Raw genomic sequence first — 17536 nt, forward strand, 5'->3', positions numbered from 1 at the left:
AATGTAAACGTAGAAAAGTTTTTTAAAGATGAAGATAAAGATGAAAGGAGAAATTTCCTTAACTAATGGAGTGGGTTCATAAGTAGCATATATTATAATTTTGATGATAACAAATAATCATATTTTAGTTGTCTAAGAATCATTTAGTTTGCAAGGGTTTATAAAATCTTTTAAAATTGAATGATGGAACATTCATCGTTTAGAAAATGCAAATAAAGACTAAATATATATAGAAGTATTAAGGAAGACAAATGTTTCTTTTTTGCACAGGAATTGAGTTGGACTATATGTTATAAATAATTGGAGAAAGCAAATGAGAATACTTAATTGGTATCTCAACTCTAAGTTTTTTTGTTTTTTGGATGACCTTCATCAGCTGATGCTAGTCTTTTTTAGTGTAGATACACAACAATTTTAATACATTATCTTATGGTTATAGAATTTTGGTTGGGATATAGATTGAATGCACCTTTTGTATAAGCGTTGAAATATTCTTCAAGTGCTTCATGTTCTTTGATTTAACTAATTCTTTATCGATAATTTATTTATATATATATATATATATATAATTTAGATGCATAATCTACAAAAAGGTATAGATGAAACCTTATAAAAAACACTAAACACATAAAAGAATAGACACAAGTCTAATAAAACACCATATACTAATTCATTAAGTGTAACCCCGCGCCCTTATCTCTTTCTCTCTCTCTCTCTCTCTCTCTCAAATCTCTTCTCTTACTTCTTTGTACTTTTCTTCCTTCATACCTAATCTATTTCAAAATCTGATCACACCCTACAGTAGCTGATGAGCAATGATAATTTCTACAAAATCATATTTTCAAACAAATTAAGTTTGTGTTTACTCTAAAATTTCATTTTTCTTTCATTTTCCATATGAATTGGTCATCAATCTTGGTGGAGTTAGTTGAGAAAAGTTCTCCTCTCAACTTGGTTAAGCTCATGCTAAAATTTGATAATGTTCGGATACCTTGTTCTAGGTCTTTAGATTTTGGAGTGATTCCTCTAGTGAAGCTAAAAATTCCTTGAAATAAGAAATTATAGGTAAGGGAAGTTATTTATGTTCTTGATAGAATCTTAGAATTGATTTAGATAAGAAGTTAATTTAGTAAGTAAATATGTATGTTAGATCATAAAGTTTGTTAAATTGATTTTGATTATGGCTTGATGAATATACGAGTTTGAAGGATTTATATTGGATTGAAGGATGTCTTTTAATTTGGATTCATCATTTTGGATGGTTTAGAAGTTATTTTATTAGAATATTTTTAAAAGATCTTTGAAAACACATTTGCTTCTATGTTGATGTTGATTTTATGATATTTTTGCTTAAGTGAGACATTCTCACTCAAACAAAAACAGCCTTGCACTCAAATTTGTTTCCAGTCATGTTTTCGCTCAAGCGAAATAGCACTGATAAATAAACTCTATTGACCTAATTCTTACTAAAGCTATTTTTTTTTTGCTCAAGTGAGGCCTGATTCTTACTTAAGCTAAAATATTGTCACTGAAGCTAAAAAGAACTTCTTTCTTTCTTTTCTTATTTTCTTTTCAATAATTGGATTATGTATGAAAACTTTTGTAAATGTAAAGTCAATATTAGTTTGTATGTTCAATTGATTTGTGAAATTTTTAAATGATATGTATTGTATGAGAAAAATAAAATTTGTAAGAAATTGAGGTCATACATTTGGGATAATGTATGAATCATTGTTTGATTTGTGTGATTAGTATTGACTTCTATGTTGTAACAAAGATCATCTAGCTTCATTGATGGTCTATGTCACATAGACTAAGCCATTAGGTGGTAAGAAGTTGATGAGGTACTTCATTACAAACCTTGATCATATGTAGATACACAATATTTGATGGCTTGAACTTAACATTTCTCTTATGTTTGCTTGTAAATCTAAGACTTGGATATTGAATTAGACGTTAATTGATATTTTACTTATTGAATATCTTTAATGTATAGATCCATATATATGGTTTATATGAATGTTGTATATTGATATTAAAATGTAATTAGATTGTGGATGATACATAGATTTTGTATGTTTTTATGTTTGATTGAGAAAAATAAATAAAAACATGGATTATTTATGGATTACTAATTTAATTGTTTCTTTTTATATATATTTTGTATGTTAGAAATTTATTTCAATAACTTATCCTTACATGTATTTGTGTGTATTATAAATTGTGATGATTGTACTATGTACATTAGTAAAAATATATATTTACCGGTACACGAATGACATTGAAAAGAAATAAAGATTTTATTTTGATGTATATATATATATATATATATATATGATGTGAATTATTAAGTTTATATTTTGAACTACTAAAAGATTTATATAAATCCATTAGAATTTATGTAATAGTGTAAAGGATATTTTTGATGGAAAAAACACGTGGAAGCAACATATATAATCACGAATCAACTGCAGAAAATAAACAACACAAATTTAACGTGGTTCGGTCGTCAACTGCAATCTACATCCACACAGACAACTATTAGATTTTCATTTTGTCCTGTTGCACACCGATTACAAGTACAATGATCTCTTTAAATAAAAATTATAAAAGGGATACAATGATTAAGTTTACTCACTAAACATGCTGTCTAGCCTGATGAAGTAGAAATATGAATATTTGTTGGCTTAAGAAGTTAGGTAAGAAGAAGCTCTCAGCTCAAGAAGCATTATCATGGTTGAAGTAGTCTAACAAATACAGTAGTGGAGAGTGTTGTTGGCAACGAAGATGGTCAATATTCATGTTATTGGAAGAACATGATGAGCAGACAAAGGGATAGCGACAATTCGTGCCAGCAAATATCTCTTTCTTCACCATCATTATTTGTGGCTTTGGAAAAACTTCTCTTCAATTTTTTCTTTCTCCTCGGATAATGTATAGTCTATAATATAATATACAAATATACCTTTCAATTATTATCTTCTTAATATTAATATACTATATATCACTATGTAATCATCATTATAATCAACAATACATTATGAAATATTAAATTTAATTTTGTACTTTTAGAAGTCTAAATTAAAATATTTTTTTTTTATAATATATCATTAATGTTAAATAATACTACAAAAAATAATTAAATAAAAATTACTTTTAAAGAATAAAATAATTAATTATTACATTAACTAAATTAAATATTATTTTTGTAACTATTTAATGACTAAAACTTTCTAAATACAATTTAAAGACTATTTATTAATAATAAAAATTATTCTAAATATTAATAATATATTATTTGATTTCATCAATATAATAATTAATTATTTTTTATTTTTAAAACTAGTTTTTATTGAATAATATTTTAAGATAGCTAGCTGATTAATTTTAATTAAGAACCTTCACTACTGAATCTCTCTAAAAACGTTGTTTAACAAATCAAATCCAACATAAATCATCATCAGACAACCAACTTGTTAATATTAAAACCATTGTATTCTAATTCCATGGCAATCTTAATTTAGTTCACGTGCCAAACTAATGATACTTTAAAATATCCCAATACTACTGAGAATCAGTTCATACCTAAATAAATATGAAGAAATTTTTTTCACTTTATTTTATTTTCCACTCTATACAATCAAATATCATTTCAGAAATTTTATTATTCTTGCTTCACTAAAAAAAATCATTAAATAAAAATTAAATTAAAAATTATTTTAAAGATTAAAAAAATTATTGATTTCTAAATTAGTTTTTATTATGATTAAATGGTTTCTAAATTAGTATTTAATTAACTATCAAAATTTTAATTACTAATTATTTAGATTCTAAATATGATAAGAAAACATAGTTAATTAAATACTAATTTAGAAATCAACAATTTTATTAGTTTTCAAAATAATTTTTAATTTAATCATTATAAAAACTAACTATTTTTTATTTTTAAAATTAATTTTTAATAAATGATTTAGTGTTTCTTCTTCATTTCTTCCTCTCAAAACTTTACTCTTCGAGAACTAATATATGCAAAAATTTATCAAACATGTACAAAAACAAAAATATCAAAGAAAACCTGCAGAGGTAGTAATTTATTATTTGCAATCTGACAAGGAATTATTCTGAAGCAGATTTGATAAATTGAGAGCACAGATGATATCATAATACACAGACAGTAGCAGAACAACACAATCGAAGTATGAATCTAGCAGATAACAAGACAGGGAAACTAAATTAGACTAAACAGCTGAGATTCCAAGACAACCTTAAAACATGAAATGGATCTTTGAAGATGGAAACAACCTCAAAACAAGAAATGGAAGTGGAACATGTTCTTAGCAGTTCCTGGTGTAATCAGCACAGTTTTTGTTAGGGCCACCACCGTTTTTTGATGGCACGCAGCTGCGGTAACCTTTAATTATTGGACAATCTACAGCTTTGTTGTTTTTGTTGCCTGTTTTGCCTGACTGAGATTGGCTCACATCGTAGAGCATTCTTGATGTATGAGACACAAATAAGAATTCTGATTCCAAATCGTTGCCAATGAGGCAATCCTCTGTGAGACAGTTGGTGGCGTTGACAAGGTTGTGGTGGATGAGAAGGATGAGGAGCACAAGGGAGAGACCCTTCATCATCTTTTCGGAACTGATTTCTCACTCAGCAAACAAGGTTATGGTTCAGAGTGAATACCCTTGTCGGTTTTGTACTGTTTTATGCTAAAATAATTGAGGAATCTTCTTTAACATAAAGTTCACAGTCCATTTAATGTTGTGTTTCGATTTGACAAGAAAAAGAAAAAAAATTAAAATAAGTGAAAAGTGAATTTTATTTTTGGATTATTGGAAAGAAATAAAGAATGAGTAGAATGGAAGATAATTTTTTTTATAAAAGTATTTATGTTACGTATAATATGCAATTTGATATCTCAGTTAGACTGATATTTCAAGTAATAACAATCATCTGTCATCATATAAAAAGTGCATTATTAAAAAAAATACAAAAAAATTTGAAGACTAAAACAAAACTCATATGTTAACAAAAACAATACATAGGTAAACTATACCTATTCATAAAGAATTTTAAGAACATACTAGATGAAAACCTATTATATAAATGAAACAATTTTCTATGAATAAATCCTAAATTAGCCAACTTCTTAGCACACACATTCTCTTCACGAAAAAAATTTGAGTAACCCTAAATTTGATTTTTCTACAGTAATTAAGACAAGTATTTCATCGATTATGAATCATCCACGGAACATTAGTCCAAGCACTAAACGCAGCACAAACCAATACAAAATCACATTTAAACTAGACATTAGTAAGTCCCATTTCTGAGCTTCCTCCATAACATGTATAACACCATAAAACTCAGCAATTATAATGGTTTGAACTTTAAGAAACTCAGAGAAAGGACCAATAAACTTCCCCATATTCCCACGGAAAATACTTTCACAAGTAGTAAGACTAGGATATTCCTTAGCAACCCCATCGGTGTTAATTTTAACGCAGCCTGGTAAAGGAAACTCCCATCTAACAGGAAGAAGACGAAGAACTTTACCAGGACGAGTATTAATACCAAAAAACTTAATCACGTTGAAATCCAATATATCATTCTTCATTGAAGCTTTAGACAAATTTTAGACTAGACAAGTTAGATATTTAATTACCGAAATAGCCTTAGAAACATCAATCTTATATCGAAATTTAACATAATTTCCCATATGACATATCATTTAAATAGAAAAAGTTATCACAAGCTTAATAAGATAAATTTAATTATTATTATTTATTTTTCTGTTTATTATTTCAATAGTTTAATTATTTATTGTTATAATGAAAATCATAAATGTTAATAAAATGTTTATGTAAATAATTCATTATCTAATAAATTATTAATAACTTAATCACTACAAATTTACATTTGTTTATGTTGATAATTAAATCTGGTTCAGTAGAAGGCTGCTATAGAAAAATGGATTGAAATTTTGGTCTATTCTTCTAACTTTTTTTTAAAAGTTGTTTTTTAAAATTTTATATTTTAAAAATTGTTTATATATATATATATATACCAAAACATATTTAATTATATAAATACCTTTTAAATTTTTTATTGATTAATCAATGTCTTTATTTGAATGAAATAAAATAATGATTACTTTTACATATTAAATTAGTCTATTATAAATAATAATTGGAACTTACACTACAAGAAAATCATCAAATAGAAATCAATTTTTAGATACCAAAATAATTAGTTGCAATAGTAACTAAATTAGAGACCATTTTAGAAACTAAAACAAAAATTAGTTTCTAAATTAATTTTTATTATTGTTAAATAATTTTTAAATTGGTATCTAATTAGCAATACCAATTATTTAGTTTCTAAAACCTTTGTTGCTAATTAGATACCAATTTATAAACTATTTAACAATAATAGAAACTAATTTAGAAACCAATCTTTGTTTTAGTTTCCAAAAATGGTCTCTAATTTAGTTACTATTGTAACTAATTATTTTGATCTCTAAAAATTGGTTTCTATTTCATGATTTTCTTGTAGTGTTAATTTGTAAGATTAATAATTGAAGTTATTTTCCTTCATTAAATAATATAATAAAAAATTATATTTTAAATTATTTTATTTTAATTTTAATTTAAAAAAGAAGACTAACATGTGAGTTCATTTTGTACTCTCCCTTTTACAAGTTTTATTTTACAAAATTATATTTAATCAACAGTCTCCTAATTCATGAGTAATACTTTCAAGAGGACAGTAAAATTTTATGCTATTTAGTTAATATTTTTATTAACTTATAAAAGGTTATTGATATTTTAAAGTATACCAATTTTGATGAATTGACTTTTTAAAAATATTTAATGGATTTAAAAGAATTATTTTATTGTTACTTTTCTATTTTTTCTTTCATATTTTTACATAACGTACTCTCTCTACGTTTTAAAAATTATATAGATATTCATGTTCACAACTTTATTTATGAAAAATGCCACTATAAGCCTATTATTTAAGTAGATAATAAAGACTAAAATTTGATTGAACATAATTTTTTTAAATAAATATATTTTGTTTAGTGTATTGAGATTAATGAAATATGTCTTGTCTTTGTCTCCTTGGAAATGGAATAAAATTAAATAGAAAATATTAAATTATTGCTTAAGAAGAAAAATACAAAGGATAAATTTTGTTTTTTTATTCATAAAAAAATAATTCTCTTCCAAATTCAAACAAATGTTAAGGGGTGTTTTTTTTTAATAAAAATAAGAGTTAAATATTTATTAAAATATAGTTAAAAAATATTTTAAAATATAATAAAAATAATAATTTTATATAATTATACAAATATTTTTATATTACTTTTTTTATTTATTTAAATTCATTTTTTACTCATTGAAATAAAGATAAATTTTCATTTGCTTTTTATCTACTTAATCTCTTTTATTATGTTTTTCTCTTTTTCTATTTTCTTTAATTTTATTTATTGAAAATCCTACATCATTTAAAAATAAAACTAATTTATAATATATTATTAAATACAAATTTTAATTTATAAATTAATTAAGATTAAGTTAAGTTTAACCTATTCCCTCTTAATATATAAATAAGTATTAAGATGAAACTTATGCAAAGTAAAAGTGCATCTAATATTAAATGAAGATAAGTTAAGTTTATGAAATACTTCACTTAGAAAAAAAGGGATAAATAACGTGTTCTCTTATTGTTTTTACATATTTAAGTCTTAAATATGTAACAAAGTACACATAAGAAAATCAATCAAGATTTCTGTAAAATAAAGTTAAAATTATATATACTTCACATGTGTATCTTGGAATTTTAGAGACACTTATTTTAGTTATTTTATTTAATTAATTTAGGAGAGTTGACTTTACGCAAAGATCTTTAAACTCTATTTCTATCGTGCTAATTTTTTATATTATTTTTCATATAACCAAGAGATAAATATTATTTTATTTTTATTGCCCAGATTTTTTAATATTGGTGGCTCACATGTTAGCACAAGTCTATTCGAAAAAGCTTTCTACTTAAATTTTGTTTGCTCTTCTTAAACAATTTTGAAAGGAATAATCACTGAAAACGAAATAACTAGCAGTTTTATAGTGTATGGTTTGGAAAAATCTAAATAACCTTTAAAAATATCATTTTTAAATATATAAAAAAACATGGACGATTAAATTATTTTAAAAAAGAATCAAAATAGTTTTCATCTTCTTCCACTCTAGCAATTAAATATGAATATTGTTAAACATCCTTTATATATATATATATATAATTCCTACTTATATAGAAAAAATTAGATATAAATTATTTCTTAAACCCCTTAGATTTAAAAAAACTTTTAAAATTATTCTTAGAATAATTTGGTTGATGGGAGATTAGGAAGTTTCTTTGTTGTTTATTCATACAAATTAAAGAGATTAAGGAGTTTTTTTGTTGTTTATCCATGTCTTCATTTAATTTGATAAAAACTAATCAATAGGAAACATGTAGGGACTTGATTGTGAGTTGCCTTAAAAAATGATGATATTCCAGCTGTTTTTTTTATAATTTTCTGTGACATTTTTTTTTCCTTTTTCTTAAAATTTTCATAAGCCTTTCATTCTATATCAAAGTGGTAAGACCTAATTCATTATTACTTAGTTTAACTATAATGTTTCTTTAATACAATATATGAATTAAATAGTAATTAACTTATTTAATTATTTTGTGTGTGTTATTACTCTATTTTATATCATTAATGGTTTGAAAGTACTTAAAAACATATTAATATATGCATTCATCAATATTATTAAAATATACTTCTAAAATTAATTTCTTACTACATAAATTAAAACATCCTTATAACGGCCATAAATACAACTCTTAATGCAGTTCTAAATTTGATTCAATAAAATAATATAATTAAAAGTTATAATATATCCAGTATTTTTTTTTTAAATTTGGCGAATATTCTCTAAAAATTATAATCTGAATTATATTGGGATTCAAATTCGGGAAAATTTTGTTGAATGACATTTTTGTTTTTCACAAAATTCTTGTCAGTGGTGTTCTCGAACGGAGTTTGGGACTCAGAGAATTATTGGTATCGACAGTCTTCTAGTACCTATTAGTCGATCACTTCAGTCTTCAGCCTTCTTTCCTCCAGGCTCCTTCCTTCCTTCTCCCTCTACCTCTCGGTGGTCCGGTAACATAGACTTGGATGATACCTGCAGAAGACACTCCGACAATCAAGTCAACAAAGGTGTCAACACTTAGTTGTTAGAGTACTGTAGATAATGATGTACCTGATTCTTGGAATTTGCGTTATTTATATTACCTTAATGGGACTTACTCGTTGGGCCGGATTAGGGACTTGAATCGCGCTTAGGCCTTTAGCTCCTAATCGCGGGTTAGTTTTGCTAACCTGGCTCATTATGTTTGGTGTCGACCAGCTCATCATCAGGCACACGTGTAGACTTAGTCATGAGGGCCGAGTCATGGTGTCGTGAGATCGGTCGGCCCAGAAGTGAAGAGATGATTGGGTCTGCCGTCCGGACCATACCGATACACTTGCCCCCCAGACTCGAGGATTGGTCAAGTCGAAGAGTCTAAAAAGCGGCGGTCGGTTCCTATAGACTCGGAATGACGGTTAGGCTTCCCGATGGGTGACATGACGTGTGACGGCGTCTGAGCGGGTGACATGATGTGAATTTATGAGGGTTTTTTGGCGCCAAGTGACGTGAGTCGTTGGAGATCCAACGGTTGGGAGAGTTGTAACTCTTCGTCTCCTGAGACTCTTTCGGGCTATAAATAGGGCCTTAACAGTGTTGAGACCTCATGCTTTCATCCTGAACCTTGCTCCGACACCCAAATGTCTCTCGTCTTCGTGTGTTGCGTCTATCTCCCTTCCAAAAGTTATGATGTCTTCTCTGTCTCGTCCTACTTCTTCTTCTTCAGCTGCCCCTTCTCCTTTCCCCATGCCCCCTACGTCTTCGTCTGACCTGTCGTCCTCCTCTGCTTCCTCTACGACTGAAGTTATGTCGATCGAGCAGTCCAAACCTTGCCCCCTGTGGAGGAAACAATAAGGGGTGATGATCTGAAAGGTTCCTCTGACTGGTTGAGTACCCCTGAGAAGGCGCATCCCCTTTAGGGGTCTGCCTGTGTGGATCCCAAAGTGTTTGGGATTGTGTTTGACTTTCAGACCAAAGCCTCCATTTCTAATTTTTTGAAGAAGGTTCATGTCTTGAAAGCGGACGCTAGGGCTTCTTTTATGAGCTTTGGCCATTGTGAGCTGACCGATCGTGTCTATCGGGAACAATCATCTACCGAACCCCCTTTCTTCTTCATGTATACCTGTCTTTTTTTTGACTTACACGTTTTCTTCCATTTGATGAGTTTACGATGGACATCCTTCAAGCGCTCAACATAGCTCCAATTAGTTGCACCCAAACACGTGGGCTTCTCTTCAAGCTTTTCGCCTATATGTAATCTTTTTCGTTTGCGTCCCTCTCCTTCTTGCTTCTTTCATTTCTACACTTTTCATTCGTCCGACCCTGTCAGTTTGCACTTGTTGGTCAGTCGGTCGGGCAATGTTTTGTTCAAAGCCTTCACGGCTTATAAAAACTTCAATGAGAGATTCTTCAAAGTATACGTGGAGCCTGAGGGTATGCCACATTTTTTTGACGAAGCCGATCGGTCAAGGTTTCCTAAGATTAGGAGCCCAACGAAAATCAAGGACTGGCCTCATCCAACCAACCCGAGTGTCGATGAGGGAGGAAATTTTTCCCCTCTCTGATAACCTTCCAAGAAAACTCCCCGCGCGACAGTTGATGTCTTTGTACGCTGTCCCAACCACTGGGTGGCATTTAAGGGTATGTTAATTTGTTAGACCTTCGGCCGAACTTTTGAATTTTAACTAATGTTTTTTATTTTTAATGCAGAAGTGATGAACATAGAGGTTCTTCAAGCGAGCGGTGTGCTAAAATCCTTTAAGGACTGTGCTGCTGAGAGGAGGGGTCATTCGAGCATTGATCTCTTGCGACTGGTGGCCCGGGCAGGACCATTCCAACAAAATCCAAAGAAGAGGCAGCGCGAGAGAGGAACACTACACGAAAGAATTGTTCGTCGGGCATGATGCCCGTGTCTCCTACACATCGCACACTCTTTGAGGTTGATTCGTCGCCGACTGATCCCAACTGCCATTGTGATGTCGATGGATGCCGCTCTGAAGTCACCCCTTTCAGTGCTAGGGGTGACTTACGTTTTTCAAGTGGGGTGAGGGTGGAGCTTCACACCAATACTGAAGAAATAATCCGGGTGGGACAGAGGATGACTTGATCCAAGGCGGGGTCGAGATGATATGTCGGGGGTTGGTGCTGACCTGCCTTGGGGAAAACATCCGGGGCCGCTGGGTGGAAGAGATCTCGCACCTGGAGCACAAGCTGTTCGAGGCTTCGAGCAACTTGAGGCAGGCTGTTGACGCCAACACAACTTATGAGAGAAAGCTGGCGGAGCATGCTGCCGGAAGGGAGCTTGAAGCGGCTCAGATTACCGAGCTCGAGCGGCTGGAGCTCGTGAGGGCACTTGAAATTGGCCAACTGAAAAGGGCCTTGGAGGAGGCCGACCACAAGATGTCGTCCATGGAGGACGACATGTCTTCCTTGAAGAAGGAGAAAGAAGCAGTCGATGTGGAGCTGGACAAGACCATCAACAAAACAATGACTTTGATTAATCAAAGTTTTTCCTAGATGTCCAACATGCTCATGTTCTGTATAACGACCCTCCTCCTTCCGATGAATTCGACCCAGATATGAATGTCTTCGACGGTCAGATTTTTCCGATGGAGGGGGTTTAGAAGTTGCAGAACACGGCTGAGCCAGTTCCGAGCCAGTGCTCATTCGGTCGGGCTGTGGCCACTTCTTCTTCTCCTTTAAGGCAAGGGTGTGGCCTTCTCCTTTGTTCTTATCAATGAAATCAATTGTTTTTGCTTTCAAAATTTTCACAATTTATTTTAATCAGTCGGTCATAACGTATTTGAATAATTAAAATTGAATAACGATCGACGTATCTTAATTGAATAACGAAAATTGAATAAGTTAAACAAACAAACGGTGTGTCACGTTATTGAAGCGAGTTTCGTAGTAGGCGATGTCGGGAGGGTATGCCAATTAAGGCTTCATCCTGAATGAACCGTGTGCTTGGGGTATCAGGAGGGTATGCCGGTTAAGGCTTCATCCTGGCCGAACCGCGTGCTTGGGTATTAGAAGGATATGCCAGTTAAGGCTTCGTCCAGGCCGATCCTTGCATCTAATGTGTCGGGATGGTATGTTGGTTAAGGCTTCGTTCTGGTCGACACTTGCGTTATCTAGTGATTCAATAAAGAACTTCATTCTTATACACCAAAGCTGATAATTTTTACCACAAAACAGAGGTGGTTTATTCAAAGAAGCACCTTCCCCCAAAACAAAACTAACCACTGCATCCCAGATTCCCATGTCAATAGACTCCATAAAGATCTTCATCCTGATTTTCCAGAAAGCATAGTTAACACCACCAAACATAGGGGGTCTATTAATGGATGCACCTTCAGCAAAAGGCATTTTAAACTCAGACATCATGCATACACTTGAGCAAAATACAAGCCCTAGCTCTGATACCAATTGTTGGGTCTATTAGTGTCTAAGTTCAAGAGGGGAGGGGTGAATTGAGCTTATAAAATTTTCGCAAGAACACACAATTTTCAGTATTCCAGAGGCAAAAAGAACAGATTGTTTTTACATGAAACAGATTGATTCTTCAGAGCAGTCTTGCACAATTTGAATTTGTTCAGCTTAGAATTGTGATTAGAAAGCATTAACACATTAGGAAGAACAATTTTTATTAAACCCAGAATTAACAGATTCAATTTCAAAAGAACAGATTTAGTTCTTGACAGAATTAAACAAAACCAGAAACGAGTGCAGAGATAAGAAGAAAAGGCACACAAGTTTTTATACTGGTTCACTCATACAGAGCTACATCCAGTCTCACCTTACCCCAAGGTGGAATTCACTAAAAACAGTACCAATTTACTTACAAACACAACAGTTCTTGAACCCTACAAGAACCACACAATCAATGCTGAAAAACCCTATTTCAGCACACCTTGCACTCCAAGAAACCCTATCAAGGAGTGACTAACACTTACACCTTTACAAACAAGAATAAAGGAAGGACTACACCTGAAAAGAAGATGCAAGAACTCAAACCCAGTAGTTCACTTTGCTGCAGAAACTGCACCAGCACCTTCACCAAGATCAAAGGTTTCCTAGAACAAGCACACTTGAAAATCCCTTTGGAAAACCTTTTACAAATCTTTCTCAATCCTTCTTCTCACATAGAAAGTGTTTAATCTCTGTCAAAAACGTGATTGCTCAGCTTCCTTTCATGTGAGAGAGACTTTTCTTTATAAAGAAACCAGTTTCTAACTTCTTTTCAAAAAACAGTTGAAAAGCAGTTATGAAAACAACATATTTATTTTTGAACTCAACAGGTTTATTTTGTGAAAAAAACCGCCAACTCAGCTAACTGAAATAACTGTCTAAGTTGTACCTTTGGTGCCCTAACTGAATTTTAGAAAGGCCTTTTCACAGAGAAGAAATGAACAGATTCTTTCTCAATGAAACAGATTTATTTTTGTACTTGATTTAAAATCCTTTAAGAGCACTTTTAAAAGCTTTTCAAAAATCTTTTAACAGAGAAGAAATAAACAGATTCTTTCTCCATGAAACAGATTTATTTTTGTACTGATGTAAAACTTTTAAGATTACTTTCAAAAGCTTTTCTGAGCAGACGACGATCGTAGATGGCAATGCTCCACATGATCGCCGGTCAGTGGTCAGCAAAGCAGTCAAAAAACGATGCATGATCGCCGGTCGGTGGTCAGTATAGCTACTTGAAAAGGCGGTGCCTGATTGCCGGTCGGTGGTCAGCATAGCTACTTGAAAAGGCGATGCCTGATCGCCGGTCGGTGGTCAGCATAGCTACTTGAAAAGGCGGTGCCTGATCGCCGGTCGGTTTGAGGCAGAACACTTTCAAAAGCTTTTCAAAAAACCATTTGACCACATCATGTGCTTGATCTAGACTTGGTTAGGCATCTAGGATGGGTTATACAGCAAATGGCAACCTTCCACATTACAAGCCTAATTACAAACCAATCTAAAAACCTATTACAATCTTCAAAGTACCCAAGCTAGTTTCTTCATCAAACACACATCAAGCCTTGGTAGGGAAGAAGCTTCCTCCAGCTTCAACAATCTCCCCTTGTTTGATGGAGACAAATTTCCTTTGCTTTGCACAGCTTTGAAGAAAGATCATGACCAAACCTGTACAGTACTCTATGAATATCAACTGCAGAACCTGTACCAGACTATTCTTCTATTCTTCTCCCCCTTTGGATTCATCAAACAGAATGGGAGCACAAGAGACCAAAGAGATCATAGCCATTCATAACAGTTCAAATAAAAACAACATAGAGGTCTATTACAAACCACAAATCAACTAAAAACCAATGCAAAATAAAGACAAAACAGATTAATCCCAAATTGTTCAACAACATATAAAAGATGAAGATTTAAAAATAGGATCACTTGTTGTTGTAATAAAGCTCAGCTAGCTGCACTTGAACTCCTTCAAGTTGGTCATCCAAGTGTTGAAACCTAGCGTAGGTCATGTCATAGTATGCCTTCTGCTCATAGCTGAGTGTGTCCAGCCTGCTTAGCACTTGTCTTTCAAACATTGACAGAGGTTCACCTCTGTACTCAGGTGCCTCATATGCAACCATTGCATTTTGACTTGTTGCAGCAACATCTTCATCCATGTGTTGCACACCATCAGCATTTGCTTCTCCTTCATTTCCTTGAGGAGCCGCTTCTTGTTCAGCCCTCTGTCCAGCATTTCTTCTGAAAACCCAGCCATCTTCTTCCTTATAGAATCCCATTTTCATGAGGGTGGAGTTATCTATTTCACTTGCAGCTTTAATAGTGTCATTCCTTTCATTGGTAGTATCCACTTTAAAATGATCAATTAGTTTTGACACAAATATTGCATAGGGAAGACGATAATCAGGAAGCCTTGCAGATTTCATCATATGTTCAACCATAGTGCTTACCCAATTTACCTTAAGCTGGTTCATGATACAGTACAACAATATCAAGTCTTCCTCATCAAGAACAGCATGATTGCTTCCTCGAGGGGTGAGCTGCCAAGCAATTATATGAGCTAAGAGTCTAGGAATCAAAGTTAGGTTACTTGCGTGATACCTAGCTACTGGTTCAGTAGGATTCCTCACACAACTTCTATAAAACTGCAGCTTATTGAACCCTTGAATCCCAGCAGTGTTTCCTTTGTTTACTTTTAGCCCTGAGTATTTGATTCCACCTATACTGCTCCAGATTTCCCTAGTGATCTTCAGCTTCACTCCTTTCACATGGGAAACCAGATTTTGACCATCTTGTTCAAGGTTGCAGTAAAACACTTTCACAAGGTCTGGATAAACATTTCCAGTCATCTCCAGAAATCCTTTCAGCTTTTGATGCTTGAGCAAGTCTTTGGCTTCTATCAAATTCTCCTCTTTCAGCCACGAGAACTCAAGCATTTTGGGTACATTGATTTGCTTTCTGCCAGTCTCATGTATGAACCTTGTCATTCCCTCTGAATCTCCAGCAAACCAGTTTTCCAGAATGCCTTGGTTGCTTTGAGATTGCTCCTTGGATTTCTTCTTTCTATGTGAAGATGATGCCATGCTTAATCTGCTGGTATTTGCACCTGGACAGCTTGGTAAAGAGATGAGAAGATGTGAAAGTAATTGTTCAAACACCAGGATTATATAGGATTTAAGCCAGTTTTTGAAAGTCACGGGTTTTAAATGCAATAAAATCAGACTCAAATCAGATTCTATTCTATGCAGTTTTGAAAGAAGCAAGAATATATTGGAAACATGTTTCAGCTTATCAGGTCAAATCTGTTACATAATCAGAGATATTAAATCAGTTAGGATATTCACACATGAATGTCATAAAACCAATGGTCAATAACCATAAAAGCAGTCAATGGTCAAAGATCATCAATTCTGAAACTAAAGCGAAACAACACGTTAAAGCGCAAGATAACAGATTTAAAATATCAGATATGCTATGGATTTTATTCCAATGGTGCAGCAGGTTCAGGTGTGAGTTCACATAAGAATATCTTGAAACCTGATTTTGGCACATCAAATCTGTTGCATCTACACAAAATCCAATTAGTTAGGATACCCACACATTAATTGGCATAGACCTGCTGGTCAATAACCGTAAAAGCAGTCAACCATAAAGTGGGAGAGAGAAAAGTAAATCTTTCTCTTTCCTAGTCACAGTTGTAATTTCTGAAACAGAGAACAAACATGTTAAAATATAAAACAACAGATTGAAATTTTCACTGCAGAGAACAATTCAAGCTAATAATACCCAATTCATTTAGAAGAAAGTAAAACCTGTCTTTAGCAAGTGGTTTAGTGAATAGGTCAGCTAATTGAAGTTCAGTACCAATGAATTTTATATCACAAGTTCCATTAGCTATATGTTCTCTTAGAAAGTGATGTCTAATTTCAATGTGTTTAGTCCTTGAGTGCATGACAGGATTCTTAAACAGATTTATGGCACTAGTATTATCACAATTTATAGGTATGTTATTTAACAGAATTCCAAAATCACTTAGCTGCTGCCTTAGCCATAAGGTTTGAGCACAACAACTTCCAGCAGCTATGTATTCTGCCTCTGCTGTGGAGAGAGCAACACACGCTTGTTTCTTGCAATGCCAAGAGATTAGACTTGATCCAAGCATGTGACAAGTTCCACTTGTGCTTTTCCTATCAACCTTACAACCTGCAAAGTCAGAATCTGAAAAACCAGTTAAATCTAAAGATACCTTGTTAGGATACCATAATCCAACATCCTTAGATCCTTGCAAATATTTCAGAATTCTCTTTGCTGCGTTGTAGTGTGATTCCTTTGGATTAGATTGATATCTAGCACATAAGCACACAACAAACATAATGTCAGGCCTGCTGGCAGTTAAGTATAACAAGGAACCAATTAAACCCCTATACTTGGTTTGATCCACTGATTTTCCTGCAGAATCTTGATCTAGCTGACAGCTAGTTGCAATTGGAGTGCTGATTGCTTTACATTGATCCATATCAAACCTCTTGAGCAGCTCCTTGCAGTATTTTTCTTGGTTTATGAAAATTCCATCCTTGAGTTGCTTAACTTGTAGTCCAAGGAAGAAATTCATTTCTCCTAACATTGACATCTCAAACTCACTTTTCATGGTTTTCACAAAGTCTTCACACATCTCTTCATTTGTGGATCCAAAGATAATATCATCTACATAGACTTGCACAAGTATAATATCTTCTCTTTTCTTCTTTATAAAGAGAGTTTTATCAGAATTTCCACGGCTGTATCCTTGAGAGAGCAAAAATTCACTTAGCCTTTCATACCAT

At 32.5% G+C, this 17536-nt stretch overlaps 1 protein-coding gene across 1 annotated transcript; it reads right to left on the reverse strand.

Moving 5' to 3' along the window:
• Positions 1–4066: 4066 nt before the first annotated feature.
• LOC150027847 (uncharacterized) lies at positions 4067–4713 on the reverse strand. The gene has a single exon (XM_090301378.1). It carries the CDS (start codon positions 4632–4634, stop codon positions 4335–4337), a length of 300 nt encoding a protein of 99 aa, XP_090157504.1. The 5' UTR covers positions 4635–4713; the 3' UTR covers positions 4067–4334.
• Positions 4714–17536: the final 12823 nt, after the last annotated feature.

Source organism: Phaseolus vulgaris, chromosome 4 (genome assembly GCF_051622355.1).
Source record: "Phaseolus vulgaris cultivar YP4 chromosome 4, ASM5162235v1, whole genome shotgun sequence".
Lineage (NCBI taxonomy): Eukaryota > Viridiplantae > Streptophyta > Magnoliopsida > Fabales > Fabaceae > Phaseolus > Phaseolus vulgaris.

What these genes read in the sequence shown, in the direction of transcription:
- LOC150027847 (XM_090301378.1), bottom strand. Translation starts at nt 4,634, where the DNA reads ATGATGAAGGGTCTCTCCCTTGTGCTCCTCATCCTTCTCATCCACCAC.